General features: G+C 39.8%; 1 protein-coding gene across 3 annotated transcripts in view; it reads right to left on the reverse strand.

Moving 5' to 3' along the window:
- Window positions 1-2,235: 2,235 nt before the first annotated feature.
- PDE4B (phosphodiesterase 4B) overlaps window positions 2,236-16,683 on the reverse strand; it is a 597,589-nt gene continuing 583,141 nt past the window's right edge. For 2 of the 3 annotated variants that reach the window (XM_023210055.2, XM_023210064.2), the window contains 8 exons: window positions 14,988-15,166; window positions 13,526-13,624; window positions 13,223-13,387; window positions 11,039-11,138; window positions 8,918-9,072; window positions 8,703-8,825; window positions 7,804-7,986; window positions 2,529-4,518 (listed from right to left, as the gene is read on the reverse strand). In XM_023210055.2, the coding sequence (XP_023065823.1) occupies window positions 4,153-4,518; window positions 7,804-7,986; window positions 8,703-8,825; window positions 8,918-9,072; window positions 11,039-11,138; window positions 13,223-13,387; window positions 13,526-13,624; window positions 14,988-15,166 (1,370 nt within the window). In that variant the 3' untranslated portion in view covers window positions 2,529-4,152. Of the gene's footprint in view, window positions 4,519-7,803; window positions 7,987-8,702; window positions 8,826-8,917; window positions 9,073-11,038; window positions 11,139-13,222; window positions 13,388-13,525; window positions 13,625-14,987; window positions 15,167-16,683 lie in introns of all 3 variants that reach the window. The other variant, XM_023210049.1, reaches the window with a different exon arrangement.

Genomic DNA, 16,683 nt, shown 5'->3' on the forward strand with positions numbered 1-16,683 from the left:
CCTAACTGAATACCCTTGATTTCTTTCTCTTGCCTGATTGCCCTAGCCAGAACTTCCAACACTATGTTGAATAGGAGTGGTGAGAGAGGGCATCCCTGTCTTGTGCCAGTTTTCAAAGGGAATTTTTCCAGTTTTTGCCCATTCAGTATGATATTAGCTGTGGGTTTGTCATAAATAGCTCTTATTATTTTGAGGTACGTTCCATCAATACCGAATTTGTTGAGCGTTTTTAGCATGAAGGGCTGTTGAATTTTGTCAAAAGCCTTTTCTGCATCTATTGAGATAATCATGTGGTTCTTGCCTTTGGTTCTGTTTATATGCTGGATTACGTTTATTGATTTGCGAATGTTGAACCAGCCTTGCATCCCAGGGATGAATTCTTCTGATCATCCTGTTAATTGAAATTTTACATCATCAACATCCAGATTGATGCAACAAATGTTTGAGCGTGAACGCTGTGCCAGGTATGATGCTAGGCATCACGGAAACGGAGGAGAAAGTACTAGGCATGATTTCTGCACTCATGAAGGGTCTAGTTAGCTTGGATGCCTGAGGTCTGGCCTGGTTCTTGAGACATCCGATAGGAAACTAGTGAAATCGTGCAATTTCATCTTACCTAGAAGTTAGTTAGAAGTCAGCCAGTAAGATAAAACTGGGATGTAACAAAAATTACTTGTTAAAATAGCTACATTGGGCATGATATGCTGGCCATGATGAGTGCACAATGAATATCTGATGGCAGTGGGGGGTGAAAGAACACCTCAGCTGCAGGCATGATTTTCTGTTTCAGAGCAGTGGATCTCTACTCCAATTGCACATTAAGATTACCTGGGGAGAGACTGGGCGCAGTGCCTCGTGCCTGTAATCCTAGCACTTTGGGAGGCTGGGGTGGGCAGATTGCCTGAGCTCAGGAGTTTGAGATCAGCCCGGGCAACGTGGTGAAACCCCATCTCTACTAAGACAAAAAAATTAGCCACATGGGGTGGCACGCGCCTGTAGTCCCAGCTACATGGGAGGCTGAGGCACAAGAATTGCTTGAACCTGGGAGGTAGAGGTTGCAGTGAGCCGAGATTGTGCCACTGCACTCCAGCCTGGGGGAAATTTTTAAAATCTGATGCCCAGGGCTTCACCCAAGGTCAATTCAATCAGAAATCTGGGAGGAGGATGGGCCTCAAACAAGTATTTTTAAAAATATTGATTTCCCACATGATTCTTATTTGCAATAAGGGTTAATTAAGAACCTCTTACCAGTAGAAAACAGACCTGTAAATGCTAGGCATTACACAAGTCACACCTGTGGCTATTGTAAGCAATTTATTTTGCTCAATTTCAAACTCTCAGAGATGGTGAGGCACAATCAGAAATCAGAGATGATGGAGAACGTTGGAAATAGCTCTGCGACTAGCAGGCAAGCTGGTTCTGCAGTGTCGGCTCATTTTAATTTCAGCTGTGTTTAGAGAAGACCATCTTACTGGTTCACAGAGCACTCCCTTGTGGCTAAATTATTATGGGCCAACACTGATTCTTGTTTGCAAGCTTCAGCAACAAACACACAGTAATACACACACACACATACACACACACACACACATACACACACACACACACTCTTCTCAGGATAAAATATTTAAAACGCTGACTTTAAGATTTCAACAAAGCATTTAAGTATTTTTCTTATACATAAACAGTTCTTTCCAGAAAGAAAATCATAGCCATATGGCCAAGAAGAGGCTGCATGGATCACCGAGAAAATCGTGAGTGTTCACCCATGCTCTGTGGGTTGTGGTTGAAGATGCCTCTTTGGACCTTAGATTCTTCATGTGTCAAATGAATCAATGGGACTCTCTGACTGCATTATACTAATGTTCTCTAATCTATGATTCAGTTTTCTAGAGGACTCAGCCAAGTTGGGGATTCCCTTTATTTGTCTAGTAGATTAAGCACTTCAGACTCTTAAAGAGGTAGAAGGAAATGGTTCGAAATGAGCAAAGTGGTTTTGTTTGTTTTCCTTCCTCAACCCCCTTCCTGCATCATTGAGCTGGGTCGAACAGTTGCTAAGAAAGTGAAATGTTCCAAACTGGGGGACTTTTTGGACATAGATTCTGAAACTTCAGTTGTGATGTTGGCTGGACAAAGTGGTTGGCTTTCTTTGTGGGGAATGGCAGAAGAGAAGAGAAAGATCTGCTTTTCATATGTCAGAACGAATCATGAAATAAGTGGGCCTACAGACTAATCTAATCATGCTTTTGTTTATTCACCTCATATAAAAGTCTCTTTAGAATGCATTTGAACACAATATATAATAATAATACTATAACATACATTGTGAGAAACGTTTGAAAACGATCAAATGTTCACCTGAAACAATGCAGTGTTCATAGACATACAAACCCATTGGTCATGCACGTTTGTGCCATTTTCTGTAATTACTGAGTCACAATGCTGAACTGAAAGCATGAAACATATTTTACAAACTGAAACTGACATCAGTAAGAGGCCTAACAAGTGTTATCAGAAGAGGCTTCACATTTGCATAATTTGCTACATCAGTTCACATTTTATTATAAAAATTCACATTGTTTTATTGTTTTCTTTTGTAATGAATTGGAACATGACATTCCTGCTTAATGGCAGGCAGAAGGCTAGCTCTTCAAAGTCAGTAGTTTGGGAGCGTTCAGAAGAATCATCTGTGAGCAAATGTAGTGTTGCTTTTTGAACCAAGGCCACAATGATCGTAGGACCCAGTTATAACCCAACTCATGCCCACACAGATTTGGATAGAGCCTGGGTAAAAACTACATCCCATTGCCCCCTGCCCCTATTAAGCTATACAAAAGTAAAAGCTCAGTATAAACCATTTAGCATCTAATGTGAGAATCTTGTTTCCAACACTGGTTCATAAAGGGGTTGTGCAGAAGTAGCAACTCAGGTAGGGAAAGGGCAGACCCTGTGAACAAAAGCCCACCCTTGTCCTCTCTGCCAAGGGGGCCGTATGTCTCTCCTAAGTGATGTTTGGGTTATATAATACACAATACAAAACATTACAAGAAAAAGTCGTAACTCTTAGGCAGAGTTTTCTACACAAATTTAACACCACCATTGGCAGGCAATGTTAGATATATAAATTAATAACTTACAAAACATTACATTATATACATTAAGTAATAAATACACGGTTATAAACAGGAATGGAGGTGTTAGCGCAGAAGGCAGTGCAAGAGAAGGACGGCAGCATTACATTGAAAACAGCGTAACTGGGTGAAGAGAGGAGGTAGGGAACAGGGCCAGGGACTGTACAACTCCTGTTGGGGGCAGGGTCCAAGACACAGCAGGGCACACTGCTTAGCACTATGCACACTCTTACGGTGAACGACACCACTGCTCCTTTCTACCCCCTAATTTGTTAAATTTTATTCTGTTTACAGCAAAAAGTTAAACTCCAGAGGAGAAAAAGTATTGTTGAAGGCAAGCAAACAGAGAGAAGTTATAAGAGTGGCTGTGGAGTTGGGTTGGACAACAGGGGAAGGAAGTAAAATGTGGTTAGAAGTGTATCCTTTCTGTCTGTTTGCAAAAGTAACTGTAGCAAAGTGAAGGATATTGCCCAAGAAAGAAGGAAGACTATTTTCTTTCCCTTTTCCAGAAAGAATCAAAAAAGTTTGTCAACTTTGAAAGCTTGTCTGTGTAGAAGTTGATACTAAACTCTAGGTATTCAACAGGCATTTTAAAGACATGAAAATGTTTTACAAAAAAGGCACACAGGTTGGCAGACAAAGGGACAAGTGAGCAGATTCATAAATGAAGTTATTAGTCAGTGAGTTCAGTCACTATCGGGGATAAGTTCCCGAAACTTAGTGCAGAATGATCTCTCAGTTTTGTGTCTTCCATTTTCAAGCCATGTGTCTTGATCAGAACCGGCCACCAGCAACAGCTTCAGCCCTCTCCACCAAGCTTGCTGGCAAGGCAAGTCAACCGTGGGATTTCCTGAGCTGTTCTTTGCTTCCTGATCTTGCATTCTGACTCCAAACTCAAGTAACTGAAAGGCCAGGTGGCCCTTGTCCTGTGCAGGTCTTGGCCCCCATGGTGGGCTGGCCCTACCACATAGCTGGCATGCTCATCAAGGGGAGAATGTTCATCTCCACAGGGAGAGGGGGATTATGTATCAACTGGGGACTTGTCTTCTGTTGCAATGTCTATGTCAGTCTCTCCCAGGGAATCTCTGTTTTCTGGATCAATCACGCAAAGCGTCTTTGTGCTGCTGAAATAGCTGTGTCCCTCTCCCTCCTTCTCGGGTCCTTCAGAATCTTCCTCATCAAGAGTCAGTTCAAACTGAAACTTCTCCATCAGACCCTGGCAGTCCCTGTTCTGCTCATCCAGTGGTGGTGAGGGACTTTGAGGTATCATGCTCTGATACCAGTTCCTGTTATCTTCTAAGGTATCAAGAATGTCCTGAGCATCAGGCTGTACCAAATCTGCCCAGGTCTCCCACAATGGATGGACAATGTAGTCGATGAAACCAACCTGGAGAAAAATAAGATTACACATCTGTTATTGTGATGGTGCTTGAAAAGTAAACACGGTGTCCTGGTTTCCATGCAAAGAAAGAACATGAATAACCAGAAAGATCAATCATAATGGATTCCATGATTTGGGCCCTCACTATACGGTGGGTCTTACACTGAATGCAATCGATGTATTCTCTCTTAATCCTGAAAAGTAAGTATTGCTGTGTATTATTTAGAAAGGCAGAAACTACGACTTACTGAGATTAAATATCTTGTCAGAGGTCACATAACTAGTGAGTGGTGGAGCTGGGACTCAGCCCCAGCTTCGTCTGATTCCAAAACCTGTGTTCCTCTCACTACAACAGACTGCATTTCCTTTTACGTGCACCAGATAAGAAGTATGGATGGAATCCTCGTGTTTTCCAGGGACCCAAAGACAAAGCATGACTCTGTCACTACTTGGATTCTGTGAGTCATTTTCTGAAGAAGGCAGGCCCAGGTCTAATGTGTTTTGACTCAATATTTTTCCCTTGCTAACTTTTAAATATGTTGCTATTCCAAAGTGATGAGGAGCTGGCTCCTGACTACTCTGGAATTTCTCAAGTTCTGTGGAATGCTTTTGGCTGGTAGAGGAGTTTGATGAAACACGTGAAAATATTTTAAGCCCTGAAAGAAACACATATCCCCTCGATGGACATTCATGCAATTGTTTTGGATCTATAGAGCATACAGTCATTTCCATCAGGAGAAAGAAGGGAAAATAAAAAACAATTAAGCAGTTCCTTTTGCTGGTGTTCCTGTGATTAAATACCAGGCTTATGGCTCTGTTATGGTTTACTCAGGGGCTATGCATCCTGCATGAGCTAGCAGTGTGGCCTTACGCTGGCCTCCTCATTGTTGGACAAACAGGAAACACTGGGGGTGGGGACAAGTAGAGAGAAAGAATAGACACTAGTTGAATGAGAGAAGGGAATTCCCCTGCCATGGTCTGGGTTGCTAGAGAGATGCTAGGTTGGGATTTAGGGGTAGATGGGCAAAGGGCACCCACCCATGGGACATTATATAAGTCTCTTTCCACACTACTGGAAACTTCCCTTTATTAACATGTTGGTATTTGGCCAGTCATTTAATACATCCAAGTTGTACTGTACACAAGAACTTTGGTCATATGTGACTCTTTCATATATAAAAAATATATATATGATGTGTGTGTGTGTGTGTGTATATATATATATATATATATTTATTTATTTATTTTTCTTATTCTTCTTCTTTCTGGTGCTTTCCTAGCCTTAAAAAGCAAGATTCACAGCAAAGTCAGGGCATCTCTGATCTACATTGGTTATAAAAACTCGATCATACATGATTCAGATATTTCTCTCACTTCCACCCCCTCCTTTTCCCTCCCTTTTACTTCTTTACGTGTGCTTAATGAATGTTACAGACTATTTTCAAGGTGTTTTCCAGGGACCCAAAATAACAAGCTCAAGGTAATGGAGAAAATTGAATAAGCTGAACACAGTGCAGTCATTTCCTTTCTTCACTTGTTTTGCTTCTGCTAAGAAATGCTGAGAATTTTTTTGCAAGGTAGCTGCTATTTATTCCCTAGATCACAGGATGAGAGAGCTGTATTAATCCTGAGGGCACCCAGTAAAGAGCTTTACTGGTGGGCCAATCAGACAGTGTTCAGCAGAGCCCATCGGTGGGAAACACCAGAGTGGATAACGATGTTATGGCAACAGGAAGACCTGTCCCTAAGATGGAGAGTGAAGAGCTTTGGATGAGAGAGCTGCTGTAGTGGACCAAGAGGACAGCTTTGAACCTGACATGCTGGAGAAATATCTGCTTTATCTATCTTGCAAGGCTGTTTGGGGGTCCAAGTAAGATAATATATGGAAAATGTGTGAATTGCTGCACAGAACATCATATAAATATAAAACATCACTGCTATTAATAAAATGGTGTTATTCCTCCTTACTGATTCATATCTTGTTCCACTTAAGCCTTTGGGCTATTTGAATTGACCCTCCTGAACAATGTTAACTTGCATTTTTACAGCATATTAGACTTCAGATCACTTTCACAGATTTTTTTTTTTTTCTTGTTTTTTTTTTTTTTTTTGAGATGAAGTTGTGCTCTGTTGCCCAGGCTGGAATGCAGTGGCACAGTCTCAGCTCACTACAACATCTGCCTCTTGGGTTCAAGCGATTTTCCTGCCTCAGTTTCCCGAGTAGCTGGGACTACTGGAACACACCACCATGCCCAGCCAATTTTTTGTGTGTTTTTGGTAGAGACAGGGTTTCACTGTGTTGGCCAGGCTGGCCTTGAACTCCTGACCGCAGGTGATCTGCCCACCTCAGCCTCCCATAGTCCTGGATTACAGGCGTGAGCCACTGTGTCCAGCCCTTTCACAGATTTTTTTAAACTCATTTAGTTGAGTTTCTTTAAGAAGCAACAAAATAACAATTGCAAAGGAACTGTACATTAATATTACAAGTATATGCAAATTTGGGGTTTCCAGGTAGTAGGGAAAGAGGATAAATACTGACAATAAACAATCCAAATGTTTTTGGGATAAAGATCTTGGACAGTCTATGAACTAATTCTCAATCTCAGCTACTTGGCTCAGCCCATTCGTTTTCTTGAAAAAACTCTGTGTGGATACTGATACTTTCTGTTGCTGCATATTCTGCAGCTATTGGCCTCTGGACATTTCTGTATTCACCTCCTCCAGACTATCATCCCCTGTCCTAAGCACACACAGAATGTGTAGCTTTGGACACAACTGGAAAATGTCAGCATGTTCTCAAAAGCATAGAAGCATCCCGGGAGGGAACACAAGACAGGGCTTTGACTATACGTTAAAAGAGACTGCCTCTGGTGATGGTCGCAGTGGGCTGATTAAGGATGAAGATAAAAACAGAGGACTGGAAGCAAGGGTGAGGAGCAGAGCTCTTAAATGAAGACAGAGCAAGGAGAAATCCAGAGGGATGGGATGGAGCAGACACCAGTGTTCAGATCCTTCAGCTGGATTTGCAAACGTCAGAGACAACTATCTAAATGATTTAGGGACATGTAGTCCAAATTTTGATGGGTTTCTGATGACTACTTATCCCCACCCTGTGAAACTGAGTGTAATGGAGAAGTCACATGAGTCCTGACTATAATGGAACAAAATGCGTAACGGTCTCCTCCTCATCTCATATATACATATTCTATTGGAAAAATGGAATTAAATAGAACCCTCCAGCTCTACAATCAGCAGAGCTCGCAAATACTTTGAAAATCTCATATTAGATACCTGGGATTTTTCCACAGAAGCTGTGTGTTTATCACACATCGGGCTAATTTCCATTCCCCTCTCCCGCTCTTTGTCTCCCTGCTGGAAAAATTCCTCCATGATGCGGTCTGTCCATTGCCGATACAATTCCAAGGACTTGGTGGGGTTGCTCAGGTCTGCACAGTGCACCATGTTGCGAAGGACCTGAAATCATCAATTTTTGGAAATCCCATAAAATTAGGTGTAAATACTGCCGGAACATCTCATCCTTCTCATACTAGTACGCTTGGTACTAAACCCGGGAACATTTTAGTTGCATTATAATTATGACATATGCACCGAAAAAAAATGGAATTACAATGGTGCTAGCCTGGGTCAGTTATTTACCTTTACAGAGTCCCAAAGGGGAAAATGTGTGTTTTCTTAGACTGACAGTCATTGAATTTAAAAATTGGAAGGAACATTAGAGGTCAGATGCTGCTATCATTTCCTTTTCTCAGTTTGGAAAGAATGCAAAGAATTACTCCAAGTAGATAACTTCATATTTTCCACTTGTGGAAAGAGGAGAACAGCTGATGGCAATTTGTATATCCAAAACAAACTTAACAAACTTCAAGTCAATGGGATTTAAATCCAAACACAAGCTTTTGGAACCAACAGTCACGTATGCCCTATTACAAATAGATTTTGCAATTTATTTATAGACCTAATAAGCAACTCCACAAATAGGGATTTTTTTTCCTCATAAATTAGAGGATAAACTTGAATGTCCATTTTCCTTAGCTTGTTCTTAAGCCCTAAGCTATAGTAGTAGCCTAGGATATACCAAAAACTGAATTTATCTTTGTTTTCTTTTTCTAATTGTTGTTCAGCTTAGTTTGGTGTGGTTTTGTGTTAAATCAAAGACTTTCATCAAATACCTGAATGCGGTCAGTATAGTTGTCTAGGAGAAGAACGCCTGAACTTGTAACTTTCTTCGTTTCTACCATTGTCTTCAGGTCTGCCAGCAGGCTCATATGTTTAGACATATCAGTTGCTAACACCTTGGGTAAAAAGAAAATGAAAACTTTTAATAAATTCAGTCTATCAGAGAGAATGGCAGTAAGTGAGGAACGTAGAGAGGCTAAAGTCTTACCATGTCAATAACCATCTTCCTCAGTGTCTGACGCTGCTTCTTGGTGAGATTCATGAAGATGTCACAGTGTTCTTCTTGCAGCAGTTTGAAACCCACAGCAAGGTGATGATTTTCCAACACAGATTCGTCATTATACATCAAAGCAAGTTCTGAATCTAATAAATCAGACCAAATGATGACTTAATTAAAAAGGGACATGATTTGAATGTTGGCATTATCTCAGAGTGAAATCAGACCTAGTTCTCTCCAAATTATTTCAAGAACCACCAGCCACATGTCATTTCCTCTTAGAGAAGCAGTGGTCCTCTACAAACAGAAGTCATCAGTTTGTAAGCAAAAAATGCTTCTACTGGTGTATAAGCTTTCTCTGTGATTAAAAGTCATTGTATTTTAAAATCCTTTTACTCATTCTATATCTCAGATGAAGAATTTAATATTAGGTAAGGGCATTCCTGAGCAGCTAAATCCTATTTTTATGTGTCTTCAAAAATTTTGTACTTTGGAAAAGAACAACGCGAAAGTACCACTAAACTTTATGCATTGTAATGAGATTTACAAGGTCTATTCACCTTTATGCATTGTAATGAGATTTACAAGGTCTATTCACGTTTTATATGCTCCCTAATCTCTGGCAATTGTGAATTTGGGATTGTCAAAGATAATGTTTGATGTAAAACTTCATTTTACCCAAATAACATCACTTTTTAGAGCTTTCTGTTAATATGATACTATACATTACTACTTTTTTGGAACAATTCTGATGTCAAATTTTCTGTCTTTTGGCTCTCTCCACGAGAAATTGCAATATCTGGAAACCTAAGCTGCAGCTTCCAGCCTGCCTTTTATATAGAAGAACCAAAGGCATCTTTTGTTAGACAGAAGTCTGCTTGGGAATATGGTCATCAGACTTACGAAACCACATTTTAATCAAGAATACCAGACAAGCGGTGGTAATGTGTTACTTAATTGCAGGTTCTGTTACACATATATCATTGCTTTAATAGTGTGCTCTGAGTTACAACCTCTGATGAGTACTCTTGTTCATCCTGTGATCAAGGGCATAGATCTACAAGCAGGCTTTATATGTTGCAGTGCTATATGTGACTGTAGTAGATAGACCATTTTTCTGTGTGAAGCTAACTGGCCTATATATGGATTGATTCATGACACCACACTCTACCAACTGATATAATCCATGCAGACACATAGCTGCCCCAACATTTTGTTTGTTCAATAGAAGAATGTAGTAAAAGAATCCAGTGTACTCCAAACCTAGGTCATTCAGATATTCTTTGGATAAAGGTCAAGGACTGATGATCTAGACTCTTTTCCAGAAAGTAGCTCAAAAAGCATTTCTAGGAAACTGTCAGTACTTGATGTTATTCATGACCACAATGGGATAACCAATATTCTCAAACTACTTAGATTTCCCGCACTTAGAGATAGTGCATTATTTGAGAGAATGAAAGGATTTTCAAAGGTGTGAAAACTAAACATTTTAAGCATGACAAAAGCTTTGAGTATGGCTTGGGATCCTAAGGCTAGACCACCCCTGGTTACTCAGGTCATTGCTACTCCCAGTCCATAATCAAATCTATGCAGTTGGAGGAAAATGTGTGGAACTTTTAATGACCCTTCCTTCTGAACTGTGGAAACTCATTCCGGTGCCTTTTACAGCATCTTATTTTTGCTTGGAGGTTCCCATGTGCAGATTTAACATTTGTGGCTGCTTCCCAAGCAGATAGGGACAGTAGTGAGTTACTACGTTCTGTGTGGAGTTTTGTATAATATCAAAAGTCATTATCATGGGATCACCAAACCTTTTCTTGTTCTTTATGAATAATTCCATATCTGTTATTCTTTCCTTACATATTGTATTTGTCAAACTTTGAGTATTTTTTATGGCTCCCCTATGACCTTCTCCAAGTTCTCCAAGCAGCTCAAACATTGTGTTGCCAGACTGGACTGAGTATCCATGAAAGGCCTGACCAGTTTGAGAGGAATGGAAGGATTGCCTCACTATTATCCTTGTGATTATCCATAATGAAAACATTAGGAGGAAAAAACTTAAGCAGTGAATCATACAATTATCTGGAATGACTGTTCTAGTGGTGAACTCACTTGTGTTGATGAGAAACTGATTGGAGACTCCAGGATGATCAACGTCATGGATGGCAGCTGCAAAAATGGCAGCCAGGATTTCCAAATCTGTGAAGACAGCCTGTTGGGCAAATAAACACATTTAACTCCACATCCAATTTGCCTATCTTGCTTATTCAGTTTCATTTGTAAAGTATCCTACTTTATCCTTGTTGGGAGAGGGATTGTTGATTTATGTAATATCTCAATATACTAATTTAAGTAAATGTAGATTCTGTTCATCATCATAAAGTCTCTGACGTGAAAGGAATGATGGCCAGAGCTCAGTCTCACATCAAGCCTAAAGGCTGATGCTTGGAAAGACATTAGCACAAATCTCATGGAGTGTGTCAACGTCTAATGTTTGTTTCTTGGACCAGTGGTATGGCAGCATGGTGCTTATGTAACACAAGCAGATACAAGTCAAAGAAGCAAAGAAGCAAATCAGGCTGGCTCTGCTCTGAGATATAACAACCTTCATATGCTGTTAGCTGAATAACTTAGAGAAAATGGCCAAACTCCCGATTCATAAGATAAGCAATAAATTATTTCCCAAAGCAAAATTTATGGTGTGGTCACAAGCTTTTAGATATTACTCATTCATTCAACACCTATCCACTGATCATTTACTATGGGCAAGATTTGAGAACCTTCCTAAGAAGTGAAACCTGAGGCCCCACTGCTCAATTCCTTCATGTCATGTCATGTCTGCCCCCACCCATGCACAATGATTCAAACCTAGGATTAATAAGGTATATATTGGTGCTCATTCTAGGGCTGAAATGTCTTCCCTCATCCTCTGGGATTAGTTAAATCTTCTGGTCCTTCCAACGCCAGCTTGAGGCAAGTTTCCACCTCTCCTATAATGACCAATCCCATTACTCAAGCACTCATTGAACCCTCCCTTTTCTAAAAAGTTTGCCGCACTCATGGCCATTTTCTGGCCACTCAGTAGGTATACTATTAATAACACTGGGCAGTTGATAAATAGTGTTGCCTCACTCTATGATACTCACACAGGGTATAAAAACAGTACTCTTTCTCTCCTTCAGAGGGATCAAACACCCTTAGCTCCATCTCACTTTCTCAAGATTTCTTGGATTTCTTTTCTTAGAAAATATGCAACTCAAGCAACAGAGTTGTGGCCAATCCTTTTTCACCTTCCAAACTGAATCTGTAAAGGTGAGGCTGTATAGGGCATGGCCAGTCCCTTCCTGCAGTGGTCCAGCACATTTTGGGAGTACTTGACCATCATTTTCATTTGTCAAGTAAGAGTATGACCTGCTGCATATATTGTTGATTATATTGATATACACAAATGCATTAATCTGTGAAGGAAGGAGCTACAGCCACCTTCTCAGAGTTGGTATGGCAAACTATGAATATCGTTTCTCCTTGTTTGAGCATTATTAATTCTTCGGTTCTAGATTTTTAGTTACTATTTCTTCAATACACAGCATCAGTTTTATAATTTTTTAGGAGAATAAGCCTCTGAATACTTATTACTAATAAGAAATATAGAGAGTATTTTATATTTCTGCGATACCCCCCTGGGAATATAGTGCTCTGTATATACCTAGGGTGGTGTTGGGCAGTTCAGAAAAGTAATTGCATATTGAGAATATACTATCTATCAGACACTGAACAAGACATTTTGAGGTACATTGCATCCCTTACTAGAAATACAATGAAGAATAAGACATGATTCCTGCCCTGAAATCCTGTTAATTGCTTTATAGTTAAATACTTTTAATAGTAAGAGATGTAAAGGGAAAGTTACTCTGATATTAGAAAGCAAAGCAAGTAGAAATATCATTCATTTTTTATAAATAGCTCAGTTAATGGATGTGATACATTTTATAAAGAACCAGTTCAAGTATGCACTGTGGTCTAATTACATTAATTTTGTAAGTATATTGCATATTGTAAGGCACTTAAAACATTTTTTTTGTTTTGTTTTTACTTTTTTTAGAGACAGGATTGCCCAAGCAGGAGTCCAAGGGAGCAGTCATAGCTCACTGTAACCTTGAACCCCTGGGCTCAAGCAATCCTCCCAACTCAGCCTCCCGAGTAGCTAGGACTACAAGCACATGCTACTACATCTAGCTGGTATGGCATTTTTGAAGGAGGATGGGCAGGAATGCAAAACAGATCATAACTACTCACGTCTAATGCTGGTGTAGAAAGGAGAACGTGGGTTGACTGAGCTACATCAGCAGCGTGCAAGCTGTTGTGATATGCCACATCGGAATGGTAATGGTCTTCTAAAGTCATCATGTAGGTGATAAATGTGTCAGATGAGATTCTGAATGTCTTCAGGAGGTCTCTTTCCTATGTTGTAAAATGGATTAGAACATAAATAAGTAGATGTCCAAAGTGGAGGAAAGTTAAATCAGAAAAGTAAGATGGAAAAAAAAATCATAAAGAGTCATCCAATTGGAAAGCCAACATTCACTCCTGTTCACTCACCTGGAATATAGCATACATGATGCATGTTAGGGGCCTATTGTGGGAATATCCAGCCACATTAAAGATGTTAAGGCCCCATTTGTTCAGGTCTTCCAGCTCCTGCAATTAAAAATTTAAAGGAATTTAGGAATAAGGAAAGTTGTGCTCACATGCCTCATTCTTTTAATTTATTTTTTGGACACTGGCTGCTTAAGTCTTTAGAGTGTCTCCTTAGAGTGCTTCGGTTGCATGAAAATCTGAAAGTTAAATTGCCTAGGAGGTCGTGTGTCCTCTTTATGATAGCTACAAATTTCTGAACATTTTTTATTCAAAAAAAGGAGAATATCTATTTATAAATTTAGTTGCTGACCTATATTGGACATGCATCAGTCTTCAACCAACATTGCTTTCAAAGGTGGCCACAAGTGAACAGAGATCACTCTAGTTCAATTTCCCTGTCTCTCCCCTTGCTGCTTACTGGCCCATTAGTAACAGCTTGAAAACAGTCTCAGGGAAAACTCCTCTGCCCTTTGGTTATCATCACTGAAAGCCAGATCAGGAAGACTCAGCTCTCAGAATGTGCATAAGTCAACCCAATTTAATGTAAAAGGTCATGAAGAATGCCAGTCATAAATTACATCCTAGGGCTTCTGGGCCACAGATAGACCTGGAAGAAACATCACTCAGTCCTGTGTTGTGAGATTATTCCAAGGTTATCTGATTTAAGGACCAACTTATTTCATTCTTAACAACTACCCAGAGTAAGAGATCCAGGCTTTCCGTCACGACTTGGCCTAATGTTTAATCAACCTTCCTCTAATGGCAACTTTCAGAAGGTCTTACTGCTCACAGGAAGCTCATTTCATATTCTCACAAAGCTGAGAGGACCTCAGTAATCACCTTATGTGGCCTCCTAAAGGATGTATGAATTCTTTCTATGCCTCCCTCCACTACTGGAGTTTGGGCTCCAGACTCAGTGCTGTCAATTTCTCTTTATTTCTTTTCCAGCACCACCGATTAGTGCAGATTTTCCCATTGGTCCTCGGCATACAGTCCCTGAAATGTCCTCTGGGATAATTGAGACCTGCCTATTGACCTTTCCTTGGATTTTCCCCATGTCTCTTCAGAAGGATTCTTCATTCATAATGAACTGTCCATAACAAACCTAACTCGAGACAAAACAAAAAAAGTGGTTCTTTGGTATGGAAAAAGGATCTTCCATCAGATGCCCCAACAATGGCATTCTTAATAACTACCAGCATAAGAGATCCAGGCTCTCCCCCAAGACTTGGTCTCATGTTTAATCAACCTTCCTCTAATGACAGCTTTCAGAAGGCCTTACTGCTCACAGTAAACTCATTTCATATGAGCTTCCCTAACACAATAATGCAAAAGCAATCCCTACTGTTTTCTAAAAGGTATACGGTCATCTGTCTGCTGTAAAGCAGAGAGCTACATGCACAAAACCTGAGCTTATACATACCTTGGCCAGGTGATCTTCATTTTCAGTGTTGACTCCAAAGCGTGAGATGCTTGTATTGTTTAAGCTTGAACTATGCATTAATTTCTTCACTCCACTTATCTGGGTCATGAGCTGCTGCTTTTTCTTTTTCTCCCTGTCTTTCTGGGTGGGAGATGGGATCTCCACATCATTCTGCTTGTCTGCAACAGACAAAGGAATATGTTTTTCAGCCCACGTGTCTATGAGAATCCACTGCAATATTCAAAACAACTCTAACCATCTGTAATAGCTTTAGAATCTTATAAAATCTTGTAGCACTATTTCACTGTATCTCTAGGGTAGTTCTATGAAGTAAGTGGGGAACATATAAAATTTGTTGAGAATGATAAGAAGATTTGTTGTTCCATGTTATTGCTAGGCAAATTAAAGCCCAGAGGAACTAAGTAACTTGCCCAGAAAGCAGCATAAATAGGACCCAAGACCAAATCTTCTGTTTTCAGTGTAATTTAGGAGAATTACCCTTATACATTTGCAAGGTGGAGCACCAATATTTATATGTAGATTTTTTAATAAAGTGATTAACATATTTTTGTATAATAAAATGTTCACAGATTAATAAAAACAGGTTTCATGATCTGCTCATCTTATCTTTACTTAAAAAATTTAAAAATCCATATGGCTTTAGCAAGGGCTCATTTTAAATAAGCAGTATATATGTTAGAAGTAGAAATGGGTCATAATCCTCAAACAATTACTTTAAGGGCTTGGTTTATTACCCTTTGAGGTTTAGAGGAAGACTGTAATTTCAGTTTTATTTCATGCCTTGTGTCTATTAATTCTACTAATAAATAATAATAAAGCCTCTCATTTGTAATAAGCATTACACTTATTAACACATTTAAGGTTATTACATATTTATGATATTTCATAATATTTTTAAAAGTTGTGTTACAACAAGGTAACAGCAGAGCTTGGATTAGTGAAAAAACAAAATGTGCCTACCTGCTTATAGAAGCTCTTTCCTTTACATTGTGCTGTTAAAAATATCAGCAATCAAATATTCCATTTCACTTCATAGGGAGATGTATCCTCAGTAATTCTGAAAAAATGCGTTAACTCTTTCAGGCCACAGGGATGCTGGTGGGTGCACAGGGGCAATTATTAAATTGCATAAAAACTACTTTATTGAACTAAATGACATCCCGTGGCTGAAAGAGTTAATGCAGCTTTCAAAAGTACCTACATTTACCTCTGCTAGTTACAGTGAAAATTAGTAGGAAGACAACTTTGCCATTTGAAAATGACATGCTCCCAGACGGCATTTTGGGATCTAGACGATTTGTTTTGACTCTTGCAGATAATGGCACAGTCACATGTTTTCCCCAGAGACCTCTGGCTGCTCATAGGCCCCTGTGGACACTTCATCAGAGCAAAGCAAGCAGAGTGAGACAGTACCAGCTTTGTGTGTACGTCACCTCTTCTCTGTGGGGCTGAAGCAAGGGAATTCTCCATCCCTGACATATCAATATTGTCTCTAGGTGTCCCACAAGCTCCTACACTCACAAGCCTATGACTTTTGCTTAGGGAGGAATTTTAGTGGTCATCTTAATTAGTTTAGGGGTTTCCAACCTAGTCCAGCATCAGAAGCACCCAGGAAACTTCAGAAAAATACAGATTTATAAGCCCCACCCAACCCTACTGAATCAGTATTTTTTAA

Source organism: Piliocolobus tephrosceles, chromosome 1 (assembly GCF_002776525.5).
Source record: "Piliocolobus tephrosceles isolate RC106 chromosome 1, ASM277652v3, whole genome shotgun sequence".
In the NCBI taxonomy this organism is placed as follows: Eukaryota; Metazoa; Chordata; class Mammalia; order Primates; family Cercopithecidae; genus Piliocolobus; species Piliocolobus tephrosceles.